The sequence below is a fragment of the Myxocyprinus asiaticus genome, chromosome 27 (assembly GCF_019703515.2).
Source record: "Myxocyprinus asiaticus isolate MX2 ecotype Aquarium Trade chromosome 27, UBuf_Myxa_2, whole genome shotgun sequence".
NCBI classification, from domain to species: domain Eukaryota; kingdom Metazoa; phylum Chordata; class Actinopteri; order Cypriniformes; family Catostomidae; genus Myxocyprinus; species Myxocyprinus asiaticus.
In genome coordinates this window covers 3,707,136-3,728,683 of record NC_059370.1, presented here as the reverse complement: position 1 = coordinate 3,728,683, position 21,548 = coordinate 3,707,136, and the positions used below count along the sequence as shown (strand labels likewise).

The following is a 21,548-nucleotide window of genomic DNA, read 5'->3' as shown; positions in this document are numbered from 1 at the left end:
TCACATCTCCAGTGGTGGTAGTCAGCGTCAATACTCGCTGAGCTACCCAGGCCCCTGAAACACTTTTCTTTGGCAAAGTATCACTAGGGAGGGGATCCAGAATTTGGTGATGTCCCATGGGTTCCAAACTTAAGACAGTCATTCACTGCAAGGGATTTTCTACCAAGTATTAAGAATGATCAATTTATTCATGATTTTATTAGTTTGTTCAATTACTTTTGAGCACCTGAAAAAGGGGGGTCTGTGTATAAAATGTGCTGTAATTCCTAAACATTCACCCAATTTGGATACAAATCCCTTCAAATTAAAGCTGATGGTCTGTACATCAATCATGTCTTAGTTTCATAGTTTCATTTCAAATCCATTGTGGTGGCATACAGAGCAAAATTTACGAAACTTATGTCACTGTCCAAAAAATTATGGACCTAACTGTATATGATATATATCTTTACGTTTACTGGACTTTGTATGAAGTTAACTGAAAAATTAAAACAATTATATTTTTTTACATTTTTTACAAGTGCCTAAAACTTTTGCTCAGTACTGTATATATATATATATATATATATATATATATATATATATATATATATATATATATATATATATAATTATCTTCAGTATCTACAGCTTTAAATAAACTACTTTGAGGTAGTAACTTATCAATGTAGTGTAGCTACCTACTTTTTCTAAAGAGTAGCTTGACTGTTGCTTAACTACTTTTGATTATGAGCTGCACATGAACTACTATGAGGTAAACGTGATTAGAGCCGAACATGAGGCTGATTTAAGCCATTTCCTTGGAGAAGAAAGAAAATCTCTTAATTTTTATTGCAACTTTGTCTCTGCTCTTTTTCACTGTAAATAAGCCCCAGCAGAGAGAAAACTAAATCTGCACAAAACACTTTTATTCATTCACAACGTTACCATGCCAACCAGACCCCGGCAACAGCATAGTGTTCGGCAGGCACAGACACATATGCCATGAAGGTGACACAGCAGGAAAATTGAGTCAAACTAACATAAAAAAATGTCAGACACATGTACCAGATCAAGAGTCGAGACAGATTTAGGATTTGCTTGATGCATAATGATTTGCTTAATGGGGAACAATTATTTTTGTGGTCCATTACAATAATGCTACCCACATATTTAAAAGCACAAAGGTAATGCTTTAAAAGGATAGTTCATCCAAACTGATAATTCTGTCATGATTTACTCACCCTCATGTTGTTCCAAACCTGTATGACTTTCTTTTAGGGAGGATGGCAGCGTCAGTCACCATTCACTTTCATTTCATCTTTTTTTCCATTCAATGAAGGTTAACAGGGACTGAGGCTAACACTGTGCCTAACATCTCCTTTTGTGTTCCACAGAGGAAAGAAAGTCATACGAGCACGTGAAGGTGAAAAAATGATTAAAAAAATAAAAACTAATTGGATGAACTCCCTGCTTCAAAGACCATGCAGTTTCCATGCTAGTCTAGACTGATTTTATTCTGGTTAGTGCTGGTTTGATGCTGGTCTAGCTGGTGGACCAGCATAGCTATGCTTTTCACCTGCAAAACATAGTAGCTGGTGAAGCTGGTTAAATAGCATCTGTCTTACTTATGAAGCTGGTTAAGCTAGCTTAAAAGCCACCAGGGTCACCAGCATCCCTTGCTGGGGGACCAGCACCCAAAACACAACATAAGCTGGTGACCAGCAATGCTGGTCTTTTTAGAAGGGCTATTCCTTTAATTGCCTGTTTTCAAAGTGTTATTGTGAGCTACTGCATGTACAAAACTGAAAGAAGACAAAAGTTGAACAAATCCGCATGTCTTCGCTTGGAGAAAGAAAGCAGATGCTATGTCATGTTTTATTTATCTGCAATGAGTCCAACTCAAAAAAAAAAAAAAAAAGAGGAAAAAAAGAAAGCAAGAAAGAAATAGAGAGACAACTAAGTGACCATTCTTGCTTAGTGTAACATTTATATCATGGCATTGTTCTAAGAGGTCATCACAGATCACCTAGAAAACATGCTACACCACGAATAGAGATAAAGTAGCAAGAAGCAGAAAAAGAAAGCAAAAGGGATAATGAAATGAAGAGAAAACAAACAAAAGACATAACAAAAACACAAATGAAAGAACAAATGAGCAAAAGAAAAAAGAGCAGAGTGGCAAGAAGCAGAGAGAGAGAAAGAAAGAAAGAAAGAAAGAAAGAAAGTCAATCTGACACTTGAGAGGTTTGAGCACCAATCAGAAGATGCTCCTCTCTGGCTCCACCCCCTCTGTTATAGAGCGGCACCTCCCTGCGGCCGACACAAATGCCAGGGTGCCATTTAGAGGAGCCCAGGGCTGATGTTAAACCCACTCCACCAAACTGCTGGGGATTAACAGACCGCAAAGTTCAAGGCCACTGGAGACCCAGCACTGCCCTGCTCGCATGGCTCGATATTTATAGGATGGCTATATATCAAATATCTGATACATAGAAGCTCTGTTGTGCCACTGAATCACAGACCAAGTAAAATCAGAGTGGTTCAGATCACTGGTGTCAGCAAATGTTTCTTAATAAAAAGATATTCCCTTTCATTAAGGTCACTTCAATGCTATGTCAGTAGCTGATACTATTGGAACACCATAGGGTGTGCCAATTACTGAAGCCTATAAATAATAACGCCAATTCTTACACAGATGACGCTCAAGCTCCGCCCCGTCAAGCACGCTCCTTGCAGTGCTTATAAGCAGAACCCTGCACCGTTTAATTAGATTTTCTTCCTTTAGTGTTGCGGTTACGTTACTCTATTCTAAGCCCAACTTCTCTTTGTTTGTCATCTCAGTTGCACATTCCACAGTGGGACAGACTGTGGATTTGTTCTCCTGCTGTGTGGAGAAAAGTCGTATCCTTTAAGCTAATTGCTTGTTTGTTTTGCATTGTTAAAAGTGGAGTGTGATGGGGCATCGTGAGTGAGTGCTGCGGCAATAATGGCCTGTGCATTCTGCATGTGTTTGCCTGCTTGCACTTGCTTTATTCCTACATTGGATGTCCATTAATCGAGTGTTTGGGCTTTACTTTAGGCGTTTTTGTTCAGTCAACAAATCATTGTTTAGTGAAACGCACAAATACAACAAAACCAAAACGGGATGTCCCTTTGCGCACACCGTATGTAAATGCAGCAGTGCGAAGCACATTGAGGAGATTATATTGGCGATTTTGTAAGGTATGAATATTTTGTTTAAATTATTTGCCATCCTGAAAAATACTGCCAATAAAAGTATATGTAGTACACTATATAATTTTATTACTTCAGGATGTAAGTTTATGTCATAGTCTGGCTCTGCTTTTCTATTACAATATACGTGTTCTTTCATTGTAGATGAGCTGTGTAAGGCAGACAAACCAGATTGAAGAGATTATTTTGGCAACTTTGTAAGGTATTAATATTTTGAAATCCTTTGACATCCTGACAAATACTGCTAAAAAAAATTATAAAATGATGTAGAAGACCAAATAGTTTTTGTACTTCAGGTTATGAGTTTTTGTCGGAGTCTGGACATGCATCTTGAGTTTTTTTTCTTTTTTTTTTTTCTGTAGTCTTCTTTCAATTTTAATCAGTTATGTGATATTTTCAAGACCATGTGGCAATGAAAGGACTGTAAGATAACAGTGAAAACTCGATCTCAATTGTTGAAGCATAACAGATTAATGCATGGCCATTTTGGTCAGAGTAATAGCTTCCCATGCACTTATTCCAATTGTCCTTGTCCTTTAAAACCTGGAATGCGCTAAACAGTCATTTAAGTCGATTACATACTAATAAGTCTGCAGGCTTAGCCACATTTAACTATCATTTGTGTTCTTGCAGTGATATAGTGTCAGAACGGGAATACTTTTGTCATATCTACAAACACCTTAAAAATCATGAAACTGACTTTATAGACACCCTGTAGCAGCGGTACAAACAAATGGATTAATTTCAGATTATTTTACTCTGGATAGGGGCACCCGTCAGGGTTGCCCACTTTCCCCATTATTGTTCTGTCTTGCCCTGGAACCATTAGCAGCCGCAATAAGAAAGGAGGATGATTCTCCAGGGGTGACGGCGGGAGGCGTGGCACATAAGCATCTGCTTTATGCAGATGATATTTATTATTTGTCTCTGAACCTACTAAATCTATGCCTTGCCTCCACAGAATTATTAATTCCTTTTCCAAGTTCTCAGGATACAAAGTCAACTGGTCTAAATCCGAAGCTTTAGCTTTGACAGCGTACTGTCCAGTAACGGCCTTCCAGCCAGGCGCCTTCCAGTGGCCCAAACAGGGCATTAAGTCTTTGGAGATTTTATTCCCAACAAAGTTGTCTGATTTAGTCAGAGCTAATTTTGACCCTTTAATAAAAAGGTTTTCGAGTGATGTAGACAGGTGGGCTTCATTACATTTATCGATGATTGAGAAGGTTAATGTTATTAAAATGAACTGTAATCCAAAATGTAACTACTTGTTACAATCTCTCCCGGTAGATGTCCCCCTCTCTTATTTCAAGCAATTTGAGAGCATAGCGAATTCTTTCATTTGGAGTGGTAAGCACCCCAGATTACATTTCAATAAGTTACATAGGCCGATTGACAAAGGTGGGCTAGTCCTACCCAAGATTTTTTATTTTATTATTATGCATTCGGTCACAGACATTTGGCTCATTGGTTGCTTCCACCTGAAAGAGCCCCTCCCTGGTTCTGCATTGAACAAGAACTTCTTGCCCCTATTTCGCCACTGCAAAGCCTTTCCATCAAACTAAATAGAGAAGTTAAATCACACCCCGTTATTTCACATTTGCACTCAGTATGGACAAAAGTGTCCAGAGTGTTTAATTCAGACATTTATTTAAATGTTGCCTCGAGCCTATGGCTGAACCCCAAACTATGCATTAATAAGTCCCCTTTTTGTTGGTCAGAGTGGATTGCGAGGGGGGTTAATTCACTCGGTGATCTTTATGAGAGCGGTGTGATGAGATCCTTTGAAAATTTGGTTCAATATTTTGGGATCCCCAGATCTCAGTTTTTTAGGTATCTTCAGTTACGCCACTTGCTCTGTACTATTTTTGGGAATAGCATACACCCCCCTAAAGCAGCAGATACACTAGGAGAGGTGATTTCTGCTTTTGGAAAGGGCCATGAGGCATCAGTGTATTACTCCTTATTAATTCAGAGTCTGGGGGACGGAGTCTCAACCACTCTCAAGAGATTATGGGAATAAGATTTAAACCTGGAATTGAAGGAGGGAGAATGGGCTAGGATTTAAAAAAACATAAAAACTGCATCGAGAGATGCAAGGGTGCGCCTTAACCAATTCAAGATTTTACTTCGGTTCTATTGGACCCCCTCTAAATTGTATAGGCTTGGTCTTAAAGACACACCCACCTGCTGGCAATGCCAATCAGAGGATGGAGACATGGCCCGTGTTTTTTGGTGGTGCGCTGAGATTCAGGAATTTTGGTTGAAGGTACAGAGTGTTGTGTGTGACGTGTTGGGCATTCGGATTTCGTTTTGCCCCAGACTCTGTATTTTGGGTGATGGGACGGTCATTGACCTAGGTGACAAATACATAAACAATTGGGTCCTCACCAGTGCGATGATAGGCAGGCAGATTGTTTTAAGTGGTTGGAAGTCGGTGGGAGCACCCTCAATTCAGGAGTGGTGCGAGGAGATGGGAAGGGTGGTATAGTTTAGAGTTGTATGTTTATTATATGTGTGTGTGTGTGTGTGTGTATGTATGTGTATGTATATATATATATATATATATATATATATATATATATATATATATATATATATATTTTTTTTTTTTTATTTATTTATTTTTTTATTTTATTCTCTGTATATGTGTGTACTTATGTAAAACCACTGGGATGTTCGTTTGGGGTTGGGTGGGGTTCTTGATTGGGGAGGGGAAGCAGTGGGAGTTAATGTTGATTCATTGTATATATTTTGTTTTTCTTTGCTTTGAAAAATCAATAAAAATTTTAATCACAAAAAAATAAAAAATTAAAAAAATCATGAAACTGTGCATTGTATGTTTGAGAATTGCTCTTTCCATACAAATGTGTATGGCACATTCAAGTCCCATAAAATTAGGAAGCACAATCCATATTCTCTTCAGGATTTCAAACAAGGGGTCATCATAGAAAGTGGGGCAGAAATTTCCACTGATGGATTCAATGAGAATGAATTGCTAGTTGAGGAGCGAAATGTAGATGTTTCAAGTAATGTGGAAATTGGCACACAAGGGCAAGATTTGTCTAAGACCATCAAGCTAAAATTTGCATGTATTCTTCTAAAACTGGAAAATTATGTTCATGTTCCTAGCAATGCAATTGATGAACTTCTGACAGATTTACAGTACTTACATTCTGCATCAGTGCCCATATCATCTCAAGTTATTCTTGAGACCTTTCAAAAACATGATCTCCATGTAGATCAGCAGGTTGTTAAAGAGCTTTTCAGTTCATTATCTTTGCACAACCCTCTGTTGAAAGTGACATCACAAGATGGCCCTTTAGCCACTGCTTTCAAGCACATGCAATATTACAGAGAACATTTTGATGTCATTGATCCAGTGGAATACATTCTTCAGTCAGAAACAAATCTTTCTTTTCACTATGTGCCAATCTTAAAATCAACTGTGGACCTCCATGACAAGGCAACAATCAAAGTACTAACACAAAGATAATTTGATGTCTGCTCTCTCTCTTCTGCTGACACTGATATACGCTCATCATCTTCATCACCAACACCTTGCTCTTCAATTGCAGCATTACAGTCAGATTCGTCTGGCTCAGCATCTGAATCAATGTCTTCTTCAACAATGCTGAGGAGTGAAACCTGGCCAACTAATTTTCCGATCCCTCAGTTTCCCTATGAGTTAGAACTGGAACTGCAGAGAGCCCATGAGGAGTTCTTGCAAAATGGCACTTCACTAAAAATAGAATCCAAGACTAAACTGAAGACAGAAATTCTGAAATCCTTGGCTGCAGAGACACTGAAGTACAAAGTTTACCCTAGGAGTGATGAGTATGAAGATGTTGAGAAAGCACTGATTGCAAAGTATCCATGCCTAAAAGAAAACGGATCTGCTGGTAGATTCTTTGGTTGGAAAGTCAGTCTACAGTGGAAGATGCGGAACTACCATCGTACCCTAAGGGCTGCTGGATGTCCAGAAATAAAGATAAATTCTTTAAAATGTAGACCAGATGGTGAATGCACACATTCAATCCAGTTCAAGGAGCCGTAGAAAGCAGAAGTAAATTTCTATCCTGACTATCCAGCTGTAGAAGACAAAAAAAGTCTAGAGAAAGAGAGATTGGCACTGTTGTCTGAAATCCAGAAAAAGGACAACCATCAAACAATTAAACAGAAAATGGACAAAACTTTTGCCTACAGACAATATGAAGTAGTTCAAGACATGCCCTTCATTGCCGAATTCAAAAGCAGATGGCCAGCTCTGTTTTGTGAACATCAGGCAAGTTTGATACAATTACTGGATTTACTCTGTTAATAGTAACTATCCTCCCTGATGTCACATTATGCTTTTTTGTTCTTGCCCATTTAGGCTAAATGTTGTTTTCTATAGATTATCAATCAGTGTCATTTTAAAACATACGTTATCTTTATGTCTTATTGTTATGTCTCTTAAATCTCTCGAATCATCACCCTTCCACTGATTCAGACATTTAGGTCAAAACTGGATGGTTACACAAACTAACTGGCCAGAGTCTTCAGGAAAAAAGGAGGAGCTGCAGGGCGCAAAATCTGTGAATTGATGTCTGTCATTGACGAGGTTTGTGATCTATGTTTGTGATGTGTTGATTCTACAGGATGATACTACCTCAACTCGGAGAGCTTGCATTCTCAAAGCACTTTCTGTGTATCTTAATGAAGACAATGAGAAGCTCATGAAGGAATATATAGAAGTCCTCCCAGGCATTCTTTCTAATCATAGAAAATTCAGTATCCACTAGTGTGAATGTATTTTCAAAAAATTATATTTGAAAAAACGTTCAACCCTGTAGGTCATCAGTTAAAATTGTAAAATTGACAGTAATTGTAATGACAGTATGTTTATTTTTGGGATAATGATTCTTTTAATGTATAGCTTAATTACTTCAGAACCTGGTACCCATCAGCAATCAATCATTGTGTTTTTAAATAATAATGTAACAAAGTATTTAGTAATTAATTATGTAACAAATAAGTTGGTAAGTAAATATAGTAATTTAGTTTAAATTTAGATTCATCAGTTGAACAAAGCCATTGTTTCTGTTACAATAATATTTATTTAGTGATTTGGAACAGATTGACAGATTGTTGACCCTAAAATGAAAATATGAAAAACTTTAGACTGTGATATGTCATTTTAATCTGCATACCTATTACTTTATATTCTTGCAAGTAATAATTTTGTCAATTCTTCACTTGTATTTGAAACCCAACTAACATTCTGATACAGTGCCAGTCAACATTCAGTTCTCTTTCATGAAATAGTGTTCTATTAATAAATTGATCTCTTTCTTTAAAATGTACACCCAAACACTATCATTTACCAGTAAAAGAGCTTGAAAACCAAAATTGAAATCTCTTCTCGAGCTTCCTTGCTCACTAAATAGGTAGATCATACAGGTTTGGAGCATGGACAGTGAATAATGACAGTATTTTAGTCTAAAGTTATAGCATATTAATTCAGTTATTGAAATGATTAACTGAATAAATAAATAAATGAAAATATACTATTGGACAAAACACTCGGAATACACATCATGATAGACGGTACAAAAACATAAGAAGAAATGATGTGCAATAGTAGATTATTTACTAACTCTATCAATAAAATGAAAACTGTTCAACTGTTGTAGTTTTTCTCCTTGTTTTAGGACGTCGATTTTGAGAAAGCTGAGAGAGACATGGCTAATACAGTCATTGGAATTTTCATTATGCGAGCTGAAGGTGCAGGACCTGAAGAACCACCATTGGATGTTGGGATCATTGTTAAAGGAGTGAAAGTGCTTCAGTAGCTTGGAGATGTCACCAAGGCTTGTTCTCTGCTCTTGGCAGTAATATATAGCTTGAATCTGAGCTATCCATCTGATCTCAAGTACACCTTTGAGTTTCTTCAGAAGGTGTTAATGGAACTTGATGCGAACAAACTTTCACACAAAATACAGGTACTTAAAAACAAACTTATGGAATAAATCATTGCATGTTCAGTTTCTTATTCCAGTGCAATGCTGTGGTTTATATTGTTGTTTAATTTATGTAATTTTTTTCTCAGAACTGTGAAATATTATTTTTTTTTTGCTTTTATTTTATTGACCAAAAATATATGCCAGCCATAAATGCTCCTTTTAATAAGGGCTAAAAAAAAAAAAACCTGTCGAGTTCTGTAGCATTTTGGGGTATGCTGCCAATCTTGAGTTGATGTCATGTTCATTTCTAGTATTTCTTTTAAGAAAAAATTTATTTATTACAAGTCTTGGCTGTATTGCAAATTAAAAAAAAAATTTGTTTCTGCAAAATATGAGTCTGATTATTTAATGGTTTTCTTGTACACTTGTATGGCAAAGTATTATAATTACAATGTAACTGAAATCCATAACAAATGTTTATTGCATACTAAATGTTTGTAAATTCAACATAACATTAAGTAAACTGTAAATTTATATTTATAGTATGTAATAGTGACTTTCTTTAGGATTTCTTTAGTTCATACAACACATTTAAATGAGTTGTATTTAAGGAATATTTGCTACATAAACCTTTTTGTAAATACAACATACATTTTTTTTTTTTTTTTTTTTGAGATTACTTATGTTGGGCCTCATGTATTCAGATAGAAGACAAAGGCAGGCCTAACACAGTCGAAAAACCTAACTCAGGCCCTCACATAAGTCATAAATCTTACTGATAAAAACCGTGCCAAAATCAAACAAAGGGAGTCCAAAACAGACTACAAATCCCATGAAGCCTTCCTCACTAAAGGATCGAACTCTCAACTCCTATTGGATGAGGCACACAACAGAACGCACCTCAACCATGACATCATCAGGAGTAGAAATACCTCTGAAATGCTTCCGGGATTTGCTTCCAGCAACTTTGCTCGCCATGTGTAGATGCAGCTCATCGCTGCTCTTAGGTGCAGCCTCGTGGCACAAGGAAGTAACGTGCGACTTGAAACTGTGGCCATACAATCTCCATCTCGCTGGACGAGTTGAGATTACTCTGTGTTCCACCGAACACTCTAACGGATCTGAAGGAGACCGCTGAGCAATCCGCATCTTCATCCGTTTGCCTACAGAAGTGAAGAGATTAAAGATTTCTCTTCCATCTTCAATCAAGTCGACGTTGCTGATTTCTCCGCCAGCCCGCCGAGAATCAGCAGCCGTACCGCCCACCGAAAGAGCGAGGAAATGGCCTCCTGTCATCACCCAAGCCTCAAGGAACCGAGTCTGAGTTAAAGGACGGATGAACACACATTCTGCATCCTCATGCGATTCAAGTAAGAGGTTTACGTCTGGGCAGAGATAGAATATTATAGTGTGTTATTCTTGTGTATCAAGGTTATTGCTTGTACAGTTTACGGACCGCCATGTCCGCTCATTATTAACACTCAGGGTATTAATTATCACGAATTTGATTTGCTGTATTGTAGTCCAACCACATTGGGCTGTTGTGCATTTCCGCCATTGCGGGTGAGACCGGCGAACTGAGTTTATCCATTAAAGAATCAAAGACCGCGGGATGGTTTTCGAGCCGTCCACCGCGTCTCTGAGTGATAAACTAACAGCTGCTTTCTCTCCCACGATCGCGAAATCGGCTTTGGGGCTGTCACTTAATTCTCTCTCTCGTACTAACCACACACACACACACACACACGCAACCCCTCACAAACATTCTGGCACACATTTTTGGCTAGTAGATAGCTTCGTGATAAAGCTCAGCTTTGTCCCTAAGCTACCATTGACTGGTTCCTCTCTGCCCACATTCGCGGCCATATTCCCTGGCCGGAAGTCTCGCGTGACATACTCTCCACGAGAGTCACGTCCGCCATTTTGTGCACGTCCCTCCTTACACACACACATACTCTCACACCTTATGTGTTATAGGATTATTTTAGTTTCCATATCTAATCATATCACTGTTTAGTTTGTAGTTGTAAGTCTGAAGTTTATTGACTGCATTGTCTTAATTATTAATTGATATTACTGCATAAATACATTTTGTTATATTACAAAGAGAAGTGTTTTGGTTTGTTTTGCATACACCTGTGTCATGCTGACGGGATGTCAGTGCTCAGATTCAAGCCTTCATTCATTGTTTTTTTTTTTCCCGAAAATCGATATTCTTCGGATGTCGATTTTCCTAAGAAAACAGTCTAATATTGAGACTGTTTTACTATCTGGTTATTAGTCCCTGATTCCAGGGTGGTGCCCCATCAATGTTAATCCTTATTAATATTCTATTGATTTTTGATAATTGATAATTATCTTTGATGATTGTTGAATTTGAATGATCAATAAGCTTGTATTAATTTTAATTAATGTTTCATCGATGTTAACAATTAACGATTATCTTTGATAATTGTTGATTTAAAGGATTAGAAAAGCTAACATTGATTCTTATCAATGTTCTATTGATTTTAATAATTAATAATTATCTTTGATAATTATTAATTATTGCTAATAACCAAACCCGCTCCTAAACGTAGCGCAATACATTTACTGGAGCCCCATATGAGGTTTTAATGAGTTAGATTCAATTAATTAATTAAAATATTAATTAATAACTAAAGAAATAATTATCGATTATTTCTGATAGTAACACTGATCTAAAGAACCAGTAAAGCCCTACACTTAAAGCTAAGTGGAACCCAATTGATGAAGTTTTTTTTTTTAAGTAAATCCAACATTTAATTTTTTTGAGTGTGTGGCAGGTTGAACTTCCTCAACTGGCGAAGGAAGTACAACCTCTGCTAGGCCTGAGTCAATGTGGGTCTCCCACTTCAGGTTCTGTGAGATTGTAGAGCCCAGAAACCTGAATGACTCCACTGCTGCATATTACACTCCAGGTTGTTTCGACTGGACCAGATAGCCAGCTGTTCATTCTCTCTTCTGTATGCAGACCTGTCGTCATCTTGGATGAGGCCGATGACAAAAGTGTTGTCTGCAAACTTCAGGAAGGGTCCTTGGCAGTGCAGTCATTTGTGCACAGGGAGAAGAGTAATGGGGAGAGCACACATCCCTGGGGGGCACCAGTGCCGATCGTACAGGTGCTGGAAGTGAATTTCCCCAGTCTCACTAGCTGCTGCCTGTCCACCAGAAAGCTGGTAATCCACTGACAGATAGACATGGGAACAGAGAGTTGGTGTAATTTAGTCTGGAGAATAGCTGGGATGATGGTGTTGAAAGCTGAACTGAAGTCCACAAAAAGGATCCTTGCATATGTCCCTGGTCTGTCCAGATGTTGCAGGAAATGATGCAATCCCATGTTGACTGCATCATCCACAGACCAGTTTGCTAGATAAGCAAATTGAAGGGGATCCAGTGATGTCCTTCAGGTGGGCCAACACCAGTCTCTCAAATGACTTCATGATCACAGACGTCAGAGTGACGGTCTGTAGTCATTAAGTCCCTTGATCTTGGGTTTCTTTGGAACAAGGATGATGGTGGAGCGTTTGAAGCAGCTGGGAACTTCACAGTGCTCCAGTGATATGTCAAAGGTCTGTGTGAAGATGGGGGCCAGCTGGTTGGCAAAGGCTTTTAGACAAGTGGGTGAAACACCATCTGAGCCCTGTGCTTTCCTTGTCTTTTGTTTCCGGAAGACACGGCACACATCCTCTTCACAGATTTTAAGTGCAGGTTGAGCAGCAGGAGTGGGGAGGAGGGTGGTTGCAGGAGGTGTTGGTGTTTGTGTGAAGTGAAGTAAGAGCGGGTTTGGGGTGTGAGACTGGGCTTTTCAAATCTACAGTAAAACACATTCAGGTCGTCAGCCAGTTGTTGATTCCCTACAGTGTTGGGGGATGCTCTCCGCACTGATGCAGGGTCATTAGCTGACAACTTGTATTTCAGCTTCTCAGAGTAGCTTCTTTTAGCCACTCTAATCTCCTTTGTCAGTGTGTTTTTGGCCTGATTATACAAGATTTTATCCCCACTTCTGTAAGCATCCTCTTTGGCCTGACGAAGCTGACTGAGTTATGCTGTAAACCATGGCTATTCGGTAATAGTCCGATTACCAAATGAATGGCTCTAATGAGCCAGTACTTTTGAATCTACAACACGAAACATACACTGCTTCCGGTGTAGTCTGGTAGAGTATTAACCTTATACTGATACTGATGCGCAAGTTATCAATGTCCAACTCGAAATGGAATAAGAACTGTTGATGTCTCACAAGCCTGAGTACAACATTAGGCTACATAACACAGCCTAAACTGTCTCTGGAACTGTCACTGTTTATTTAATGTTGTACTGCAGTTACTGACTGGTTGTTCATATGACAATGAGTAATGAAGATACACAAGTTTTGTTGAAATTGATGGAATTTGATAAAATAATAAATTAATGAATGAAATATGCCATAACATTTCTTGTTTGTTTAGATATTTTATTTTAAATATATTTAGGATCAATTATTGGATTGCATTTATGTCTCTAAAAAGTCTGCAAGCACACCTTTTACAAGAATATTAATATGTTTATTTTTGATTTGTTATATCTGCTCTGTAGAAATCTGACACAATCACATAATTTGGCAACAGACTGTAGAGGGCAATACATTTCTTATTTCCTTATAATTCTTCCTCAAAAGTACAAAAGAATGACTGGAATCATTACTGGAATAGTTAAGGAACCAGAATCGTTAAGAGGAATCGTAACCAGAATCTTTAAATCCGTGCTCGCTGGAAGTGGGCCGGCCGATGCGCACCAGTACGCCAAACAAGTGTGTCTGGCTTCCTTGAAACGAACAGCGAGTGCTGGTTCTCTCCAGTGCAGCCTTCGTGCCTCTCTTGAGTGCAACGTAAACATGGTCACGATATTTCCAGTTTAAAATTCAGATTTTGTTTTAGTATACATCAGTGGTGCGATAACTTAATGTGTACATAATATTGTATTTTCTTTGTGAATTAAGAGTTAGAGAAGAGTGTCATGCATGGGTCTTCTCATCAACTACTATTACACTTGCTAAACAGCAGGTATTAAAATGTTATGATGATATAGCACAATCCTCTAAATACGTTTTTGAATAAATGCCATCTTACATTGAATGAAAATAAAATAGTATTATTTAGTGAGAGCTGTACTGTAAGTGAGCGTGCATTTAGTGCATTTGGCACATGGAAAAGGCTCTTTTTGGAGGTGTGTCCATCATATTTGCATGTGTAGCTATTTGCAGTTTTTCTTAGTAAATCATCCGCGATACACCCACGAAGTGCAAAGGCAATTTGATAGATTGCACAAGCAAATTAGCACCCGTTATCTGGGGTCTTAGTGAATCAGGGCCATAGACAGGTCATCAGTCGGGCAAATCTGAAATTGGATACAACTCGAAGAAAAAAACAGAATATATAGTTGTGCTTGAAGATGTCTCATTTATTTGCTACTACACTTACATGGCCAAAGGTATGTGGACACTCGAACACCCCACACATTTGTGCTTGTCGGACACTGGCCATGTAGTTTTTTTTCTCCCCCTTTATCTCCCAATTTGGGATGGCCAATTCCCAATGTGCTTTTAAGTCTTCGTGGTCGCGTAGTGATTCGCCTCAGTCTGGGTGGCGGAGGAAGAATCCCAGTTGCCTCCGCGTCTGAGACCGTCAACCCGCGCATCTTATCATGTGGCTTGTTGAGCACATTGCCACGGAGACATCGCGCATGTGGAGGCTTCACATCATCCACCACGGCAACCGCGCTCAACTCACCACGCGCCCCACAGAGAATGAACCACATTATAGCGATCACGAGGAGGTTACCCCATGTGGCTCTACCCTCCCTAGCAACCGGGCCAATTTGGTTGCTTAGGAGACCTGGCTGGAGTCACTCAGCACACCCTGGGATTCAAACTAGGGAACTAGCGAACTCCAGGGGTGGTAGCCAGTGTCTCTTACCACTGAGCTACCCAGGCCCCCACTAGCCATGTAGTTTAAACAGAACGATTTGATGCCATAAACCTCTGAAACTTGTCAAATCTTTCAAGTTTTTCCACAAACGTGCTCAATGAAACAGCATGAAAACAGCCTAAGAACAAATTAAAACTTTCTGAAGTTCTGAAGCAACCAGCCAATCAGAGTGGAGCTTTTAGTTTTGACAAAATGAAATTTTCACGTGCCATATGCATCAGACTGGTGTTAAACAGTTCGTGGGCATGCCATCAGAGACTTAAACCATCTATCATTCATCTCTCTGCACAACAACTGTTTTCTCACAAACAGCCATTTAATCAAGTGATTAAAGTAAATTAAGAATGGTGTTCTAAGTGGTTGGCCAGATATGACTCCCTCCTTCAATGTAAGTCAATGTAAGGCAAAAATTGTAAGTCTGATCAATAAGAAAAGTAATAGCACACCTCTCTTCAACAAGCTGCATGATGTAATGTATCATTCATGTTTAAAGCACAAAGAGTGCGGGATGAGTTACACACCAAAGTATAATACTTGAGGTTAGGAGTAAGTTAAAAATAAGAATCTCAATTACTGAATAATGAGCATTAGTAATTGTGAAAACACCACTAAAAATCTTCATTTAAGGCCCCGACACACTCATGGCAAAGTGCTTCTTTGTTCTTCACTCAGAGCCTAGAAGTTTGAAACAGCTGAGCAATGACATACTGTTTGCGAACATTTAGACACCGGCCATGCCACTAGGGGAGGCATTTGGAGGAGCATTTTAATATCGCTCAAGGCTACATGTAAAACATCAACTAATAAGACATTAAAATGAGTTATCAATGACGTCATGTCTCATTCCATGAATAGAATTCACATGAGATCATTAAAAGAAGCTGTTTTACTTGATAATGATTTAAAGTAACATTTATGCACTAGCTAATGTGTAATTTGTAATGTTTACCTTTTGCATTCATGGTGCTAATGTGCTAACGCGCTAAACGCGTCCATAATATGCGCCGATTACACTCTGTTATTGTAGTTTATGATGACGCCGATACTACTGCAAAGATGGGTGAATAAAAGAGTATTAATGGGCAGAATACAGACAAAAGAAAGATGATAGGCATATCTCACTTTGGGCAGATGTGTGAATGGCTTTCGCTGCAGACGGCACGTGAGTGAAGCAGCATATCAAACAACAGAGTGAATGGGCACTTAAGAGTACGGTGAAGATTTGATTCCTTTTGTAGATTGATTGTAATGTGGACCAATGGAAGTAAGAACGTGTTTTGCAGCCAGTAAGAGTTTTCTTGAAAGTTTGCACTGGTGAGATGTTACAAACCACCAAAACAACTCAAAAACACCTTCGTTGTGGCCAGATTTTGTCTAAACATCACACCCGTTCGTTCTTTTATTTACTATGAGGTGTGCTGGGGCCTAAATCATATACTGTAAGTATGACAAGTAGAAATGTGTGTGATAAGAGAATGTGTTTAATGTGTGTGTCTATTTCCTAATGTGAGGCAGAATTAATTTCATCTCTATGTGGGATCTGCATGCATAAATGCTCTCAAATGAGATGTCAGCACAACACACACCTCTAGATTAATCACGATAAAAATACAGAAGCTTTTTACCTCCTGAGGCAGGTGTGACAGTACCGGAGATGACTGAGATGAGAGATGACTGAGTAGGGAGGAGAATTTATAGTAAAAAAGGACTTAAATATTGATCTGTTTCTCACCCACACCCATCATATCGCTTCTGAAGATATGGATTAAACCACTGGAGTCGTATGGATTACTTTTATATTGCCCTTAGGTAACACCCATTCACTTGCATTGTATAGACCTACAGAGCTGAAATAATCTTCTAAAATGTTTTATTTTAAGATGAGAGAAAGATGAAAGAAAGTTATACACATCTAGGATGGCATGAGATAGATTTTTGGGTGAACTATTCCTTTAAGAAGGTCCTCTGGCATTAATAAGGAATATTCCTACCATCAGAGCAATTCAAGCTTGAAGTAACACCTGTTTTCAGCAGGGGGCAGTAAGCGAAACTCCAGCTGTATAAGCAATGCGCAGCTGCACAGAGAACAAACCACACTCAACCTCGCTAGACACCAGCAGATAGCACATGATCAGGACGCATTCTTGAGATCAGGGATCTCGAGATTTGTTTTCCTAAATTTCAAACTACGTTTAACTTGATACAGAGACCTAAAACACATTTGCACATTGACGCGTCCTAAGAAAAGCTCTTATTAAAAACTATTTCAGACAGATTGTGTCATGTTTATTCTGTTGGTTCATGTTTTTCATGTCTTTTATTTTCAAGTTTAGTTCCTGCTCATGTCATGTGATTTCCTGTTCCCTCATGTGATCTTGTCATGTGTTTCCCCTGTTCACGTGTCTTGTTTTCATTGGTTCATTGCTTGATTACTTTGTTATTAGTCTTGTCTTTTCATTGGTTAAAGTTCTTTTAGTCTTGTTAACCTGTTTATAGTTTAGTCTTGTGATTGGTTGTCTTGTTTACCTGTTACCCATGTCCTTGTATTTTAGCCCTCATGTTTGCCATTGTCTAGTGTCAGGTATTGTGTTAATGTAACGTAGCCCATAGTCAAGTCAAGTCAAGTCATGTCATGTTATGTTTAAGTCGAGTCTATAGTCAAGTCATGTCATGTCAAGTTAAGTTTAGTTAAGTCCATGTTTATGTTTTGTTTTGTTCACATTTATAGTTAGGGTTACTGGTTATCACGTTTGGAAATAAACAGCACTTGGGTTCATCTCACTACTTCATCGTCTCTTCGTCTGCCTGTTGCCAGCATCGTTACAGATTGACAAATTCAATTGCAAATTGGATTACTGTGGACTGTAAACCAATGCTTATGTTCAATAATCTGGAAATAAATAATATATTGACTTAAAAAGCCACTTTTTGTATTTTCTTTTCAATGCTTTACTCATATGCCACAATACTGTAATGCATTTTAATTGTCTGAACTGTTATATTTATTTTTTGTTGTATATATTTACAGTTATTTAAACATAATTATTTATAATTATTTAATTATTATATTGAATTATTGTTATTTGAGGGCATTTCTCAGCAAATATTTATATATGTGATTATTTGCAATTAATTCTATTAATTAATCGGCATCTCATGTAATTCATTTGATTAATTTTTTTTTATCGATTGACAGCCCTAATATTTTAGAATTAAATGGTAGCATTTTACGCTTTACAATCACACTGGGCCACATAACCTACATCTTATCTGGAGGTGTGAAACTACAATCAAAAACAGAGTATGGAAAAGCCTTATAATAAAAATATAATGTTTTAAAAATAAAAGTTTGATTAAAAATAAAAGATTGAAAATAGAATTGAAGAAATTGTAACAAATGTATTACTACTGTATTCAATGTAGTATTTAAAAATAAGTAAATAACGGAATTTAGGAAAAAAAACCTAATAAAACTGATTTCATAGTGTCCTACTTAAAAAAAAAATAAAAAATAAACAATGTTCACTTTATTCCTTTAAACTCTTCAAAGAAACGTGCAATGGTTTTCATTTATTATAAACACTGATAAATGTAACTTTGTTAAATAGGCTAAAGGAGTGTTCAGTAGCATATTACCTATTTTTATTTTTTATTTTTTTGGTATTGAAATCGTTATCAAGAATCATGCGATAGCGATACAATCACTTTGGGTGAGAAACATAGTTAATCAATTTTTGGGTGAACTATCCCTTTAAGACATCTTAAGAACTATCTGAAACCTGAACAAATAAATTTAATACCACATGCCCATATCAGAACAAACCCACACAATCTCAAAATAAATCATGTGCAGACTGTTATTCTATAAACATGTCCACACGGATGGCTTTCATAGTTGCGCACCATCTCCGTGTTTAGAATAGTGTGTCAGACGACGCTAATGGGACCGCCCTGGAAGTTGTGGGCCCTTGGGCTTCAGCCCGTGTAAGCCTGTGCATTAATGCGCCCCTGGTCATCACCAATGCCTCTTGAGTCCAGCTATCCTGTTAGACACTCTCAAGAAACATTCAATCCCTTTGTTTAGCATCGTGACTTTGATGAGAACAGCTCACAGATGGAAAGTAAGTGAAGAAAGTTCAGACAATTCAAATCAACGATAATGAGTGAAGATAATTTATTCGCCATCTGACATTCAAGGAATGTCAATAAGATATTTAAATATCATCAAACTTACTTGGAGACGGCACGGCTGCTATGTTGCCATGGGAACAGGACGTTTCCGACAGCGGCACGGTAGCTGTACACTCCGAGCAGGCCGAGCGCCAGGGCGATCTTAGACACGAGCGAGCAGTGACGCTGAACCAACAGGAAGATCAGAATGAGAGAGACGGCTGCCAGTGCTGAGAGGAACACCTTGTGATCTCCACTGAAACATAGACACACACACTGAATAAACAACAACAAAGATATGCTATCCTTACATAAGCACACACACACTGAATATAAAACAGCAAAGAGATCGTATATGATTCAAACTGAAAACACACACAGTAAAAAAAGGTGACAGGACATTCAGCTGGTCACTGGGTTGCTACTCTGTTGTGAATTCAGAAATGTGAAAATGTGCTTAAAAAAATAAAAATAAATAAATAAATAAATAATAATAATAATAATAATAATAATAATAATAATATATATATATATATTATCTTAATGGTACAAAAATAGGCGTTTTTTAAAAAAAAATGCAAACTATAATTTGTAACGTCTTTTGATTTTGGGGGTGAAATGCAACCTGAACATGTTCTTGACAGGCTTTGTAGGATTCATATTTGAGAGAGACACAAAGCAGGATGGGAAGAATTCAGTTTGAGCTTGAGTGGGTTCAGGAGGCTGTGAAAATGAGCCACTGTGTGTGTGTGTGTGTGTGTGTGTGTGTGTTCAGAATGCTGCTCGAGTGTTGCTCTCATCTACGATAATCAGGCGTGTGCCGGACAGGCCAGGGCAAAAGGTGTGTGTGTGTGTGTCAGCAGGGTGGACGTGATGAGGTGTGTGTACTGGAGTAAAGCAAAGGTGAGTGTGTGTGTGTCAGCAGGTGTGTGTAGTGGAGTCGAGGAAAGGTGAGTGCTACTGTGTGAGTGAATGTGTCTTGACACGCGGCCACAGCATCAACTTCTCATTAAACATAACACACAGGGCTCCAGACTAAAAAAAATGACTTAAACATTAAGGAGCCAAATGGCTGTTTTTAGTCTTCAAATCATATAATTGCTTGATTTAGATTGTTGTTCAGAAACAAGATAGAAAGCAAAAGAAACGGAAAACAGCTGATAACCCATTAACCAGAGGTTTAATAAACAGTATACATAGTTGAGAAGATATGCAAGTTTGCATTCCCCTTTTGTTTCATCAATGTTCACACCCCTTTCATAGTTTATACAAATATAAGAGATACATTTTTATTTTATTTAGTACTGCCTTTCAAAATCTACATTAGCAGAATGGGGTTGGGGGTGCAGTGTAAAGCATATACATGTTTCCATTGATCATGGCATAAATAATGGGGGGGTTGCACTTGCTTCTTTTGATTTCTCTTCCGAAATCTCTAAAACGGTTAAGATTACAATCAAAGAATATATTTAAAATAAGCAGAAAAATCAATTGGTATCATAAATCAATTGGTATCATAAATGGTGCTTCTTTAGCTCAGATCTCGCTAAAAAATGCTATTTTACAGGCTGTTTAAGCTAATACGCATACACATTCTCGAGTTGACTGACAGGCGATGTCTGTATCTAAAAGGTGATTGGCTCTTTTACCTTTAATTCGGGACTTTCTTTTGTACATCCATTGGGAGTTCCAATTTCTCGCATTACCAGTGGTCCGTCTCGGACAAATAGTCTCTATAAGGCATCTGCCGCTGAACGCTAGCAAACATGAAGTTCATCAGAGCACTTTGTTTGCGTGCTCTCAACCACAAGTAATTCATTACATTTAATAAAGAGCTTTATCCTCCATTTTCTTGTTTGTTTTGCAGCCATTTCGCAAGAAGTGATCAAGTCATCAACCTTTATTTATAGAGCACTTTTAAAAACAAAAGTTGACCCAAAGTGCTTAACAAATCAATCAAATAAATATACGATGACAGAATTATATACACCGGCGGCCAAAAGTTTGGAATAATGTACAGATTTTGCTGTTTTGGAAGGAAATTGGTACTTTAATTCACCAAAGTGGCATTCAGCTGATCACAAAGTATAGTCAGGACATTACTGATGTAAAAAACAGCACCATCACTATTTGAAAAAAGTCATTTTTGATCAAATCTAGACAGGCCCCATTTCCAGCAGCCATCACTCCAACACCTTATCCTTGAGTAATCATGCTAAATTGATCATTTGGT

General features: G+C 37.9%; 1 protein-coding gene across 1 annotated transcript in view; it reads right to left on the bottom strand.

Moving 5' to 3' along the window:
• Positions 1–21,548, bottom strand: part of pigg (phosphatidylinositol glycan anchor biosynthesis class G) — a 239,435-nt gene that overhangs the window by 45,424 nt on the left and 172,463 nt on the right. Inside the window, exon 10 of the mRNA XM_051658543.1 lies at positions 19,380–19,571. Within this exon, the coding sequence (XP_051514503.1) occupies positions 19,380–19,571 (192 nt within the window). The remainder of the gene's footprint in view (positions 1–19,379; positions 19,572–21,548) is intronic.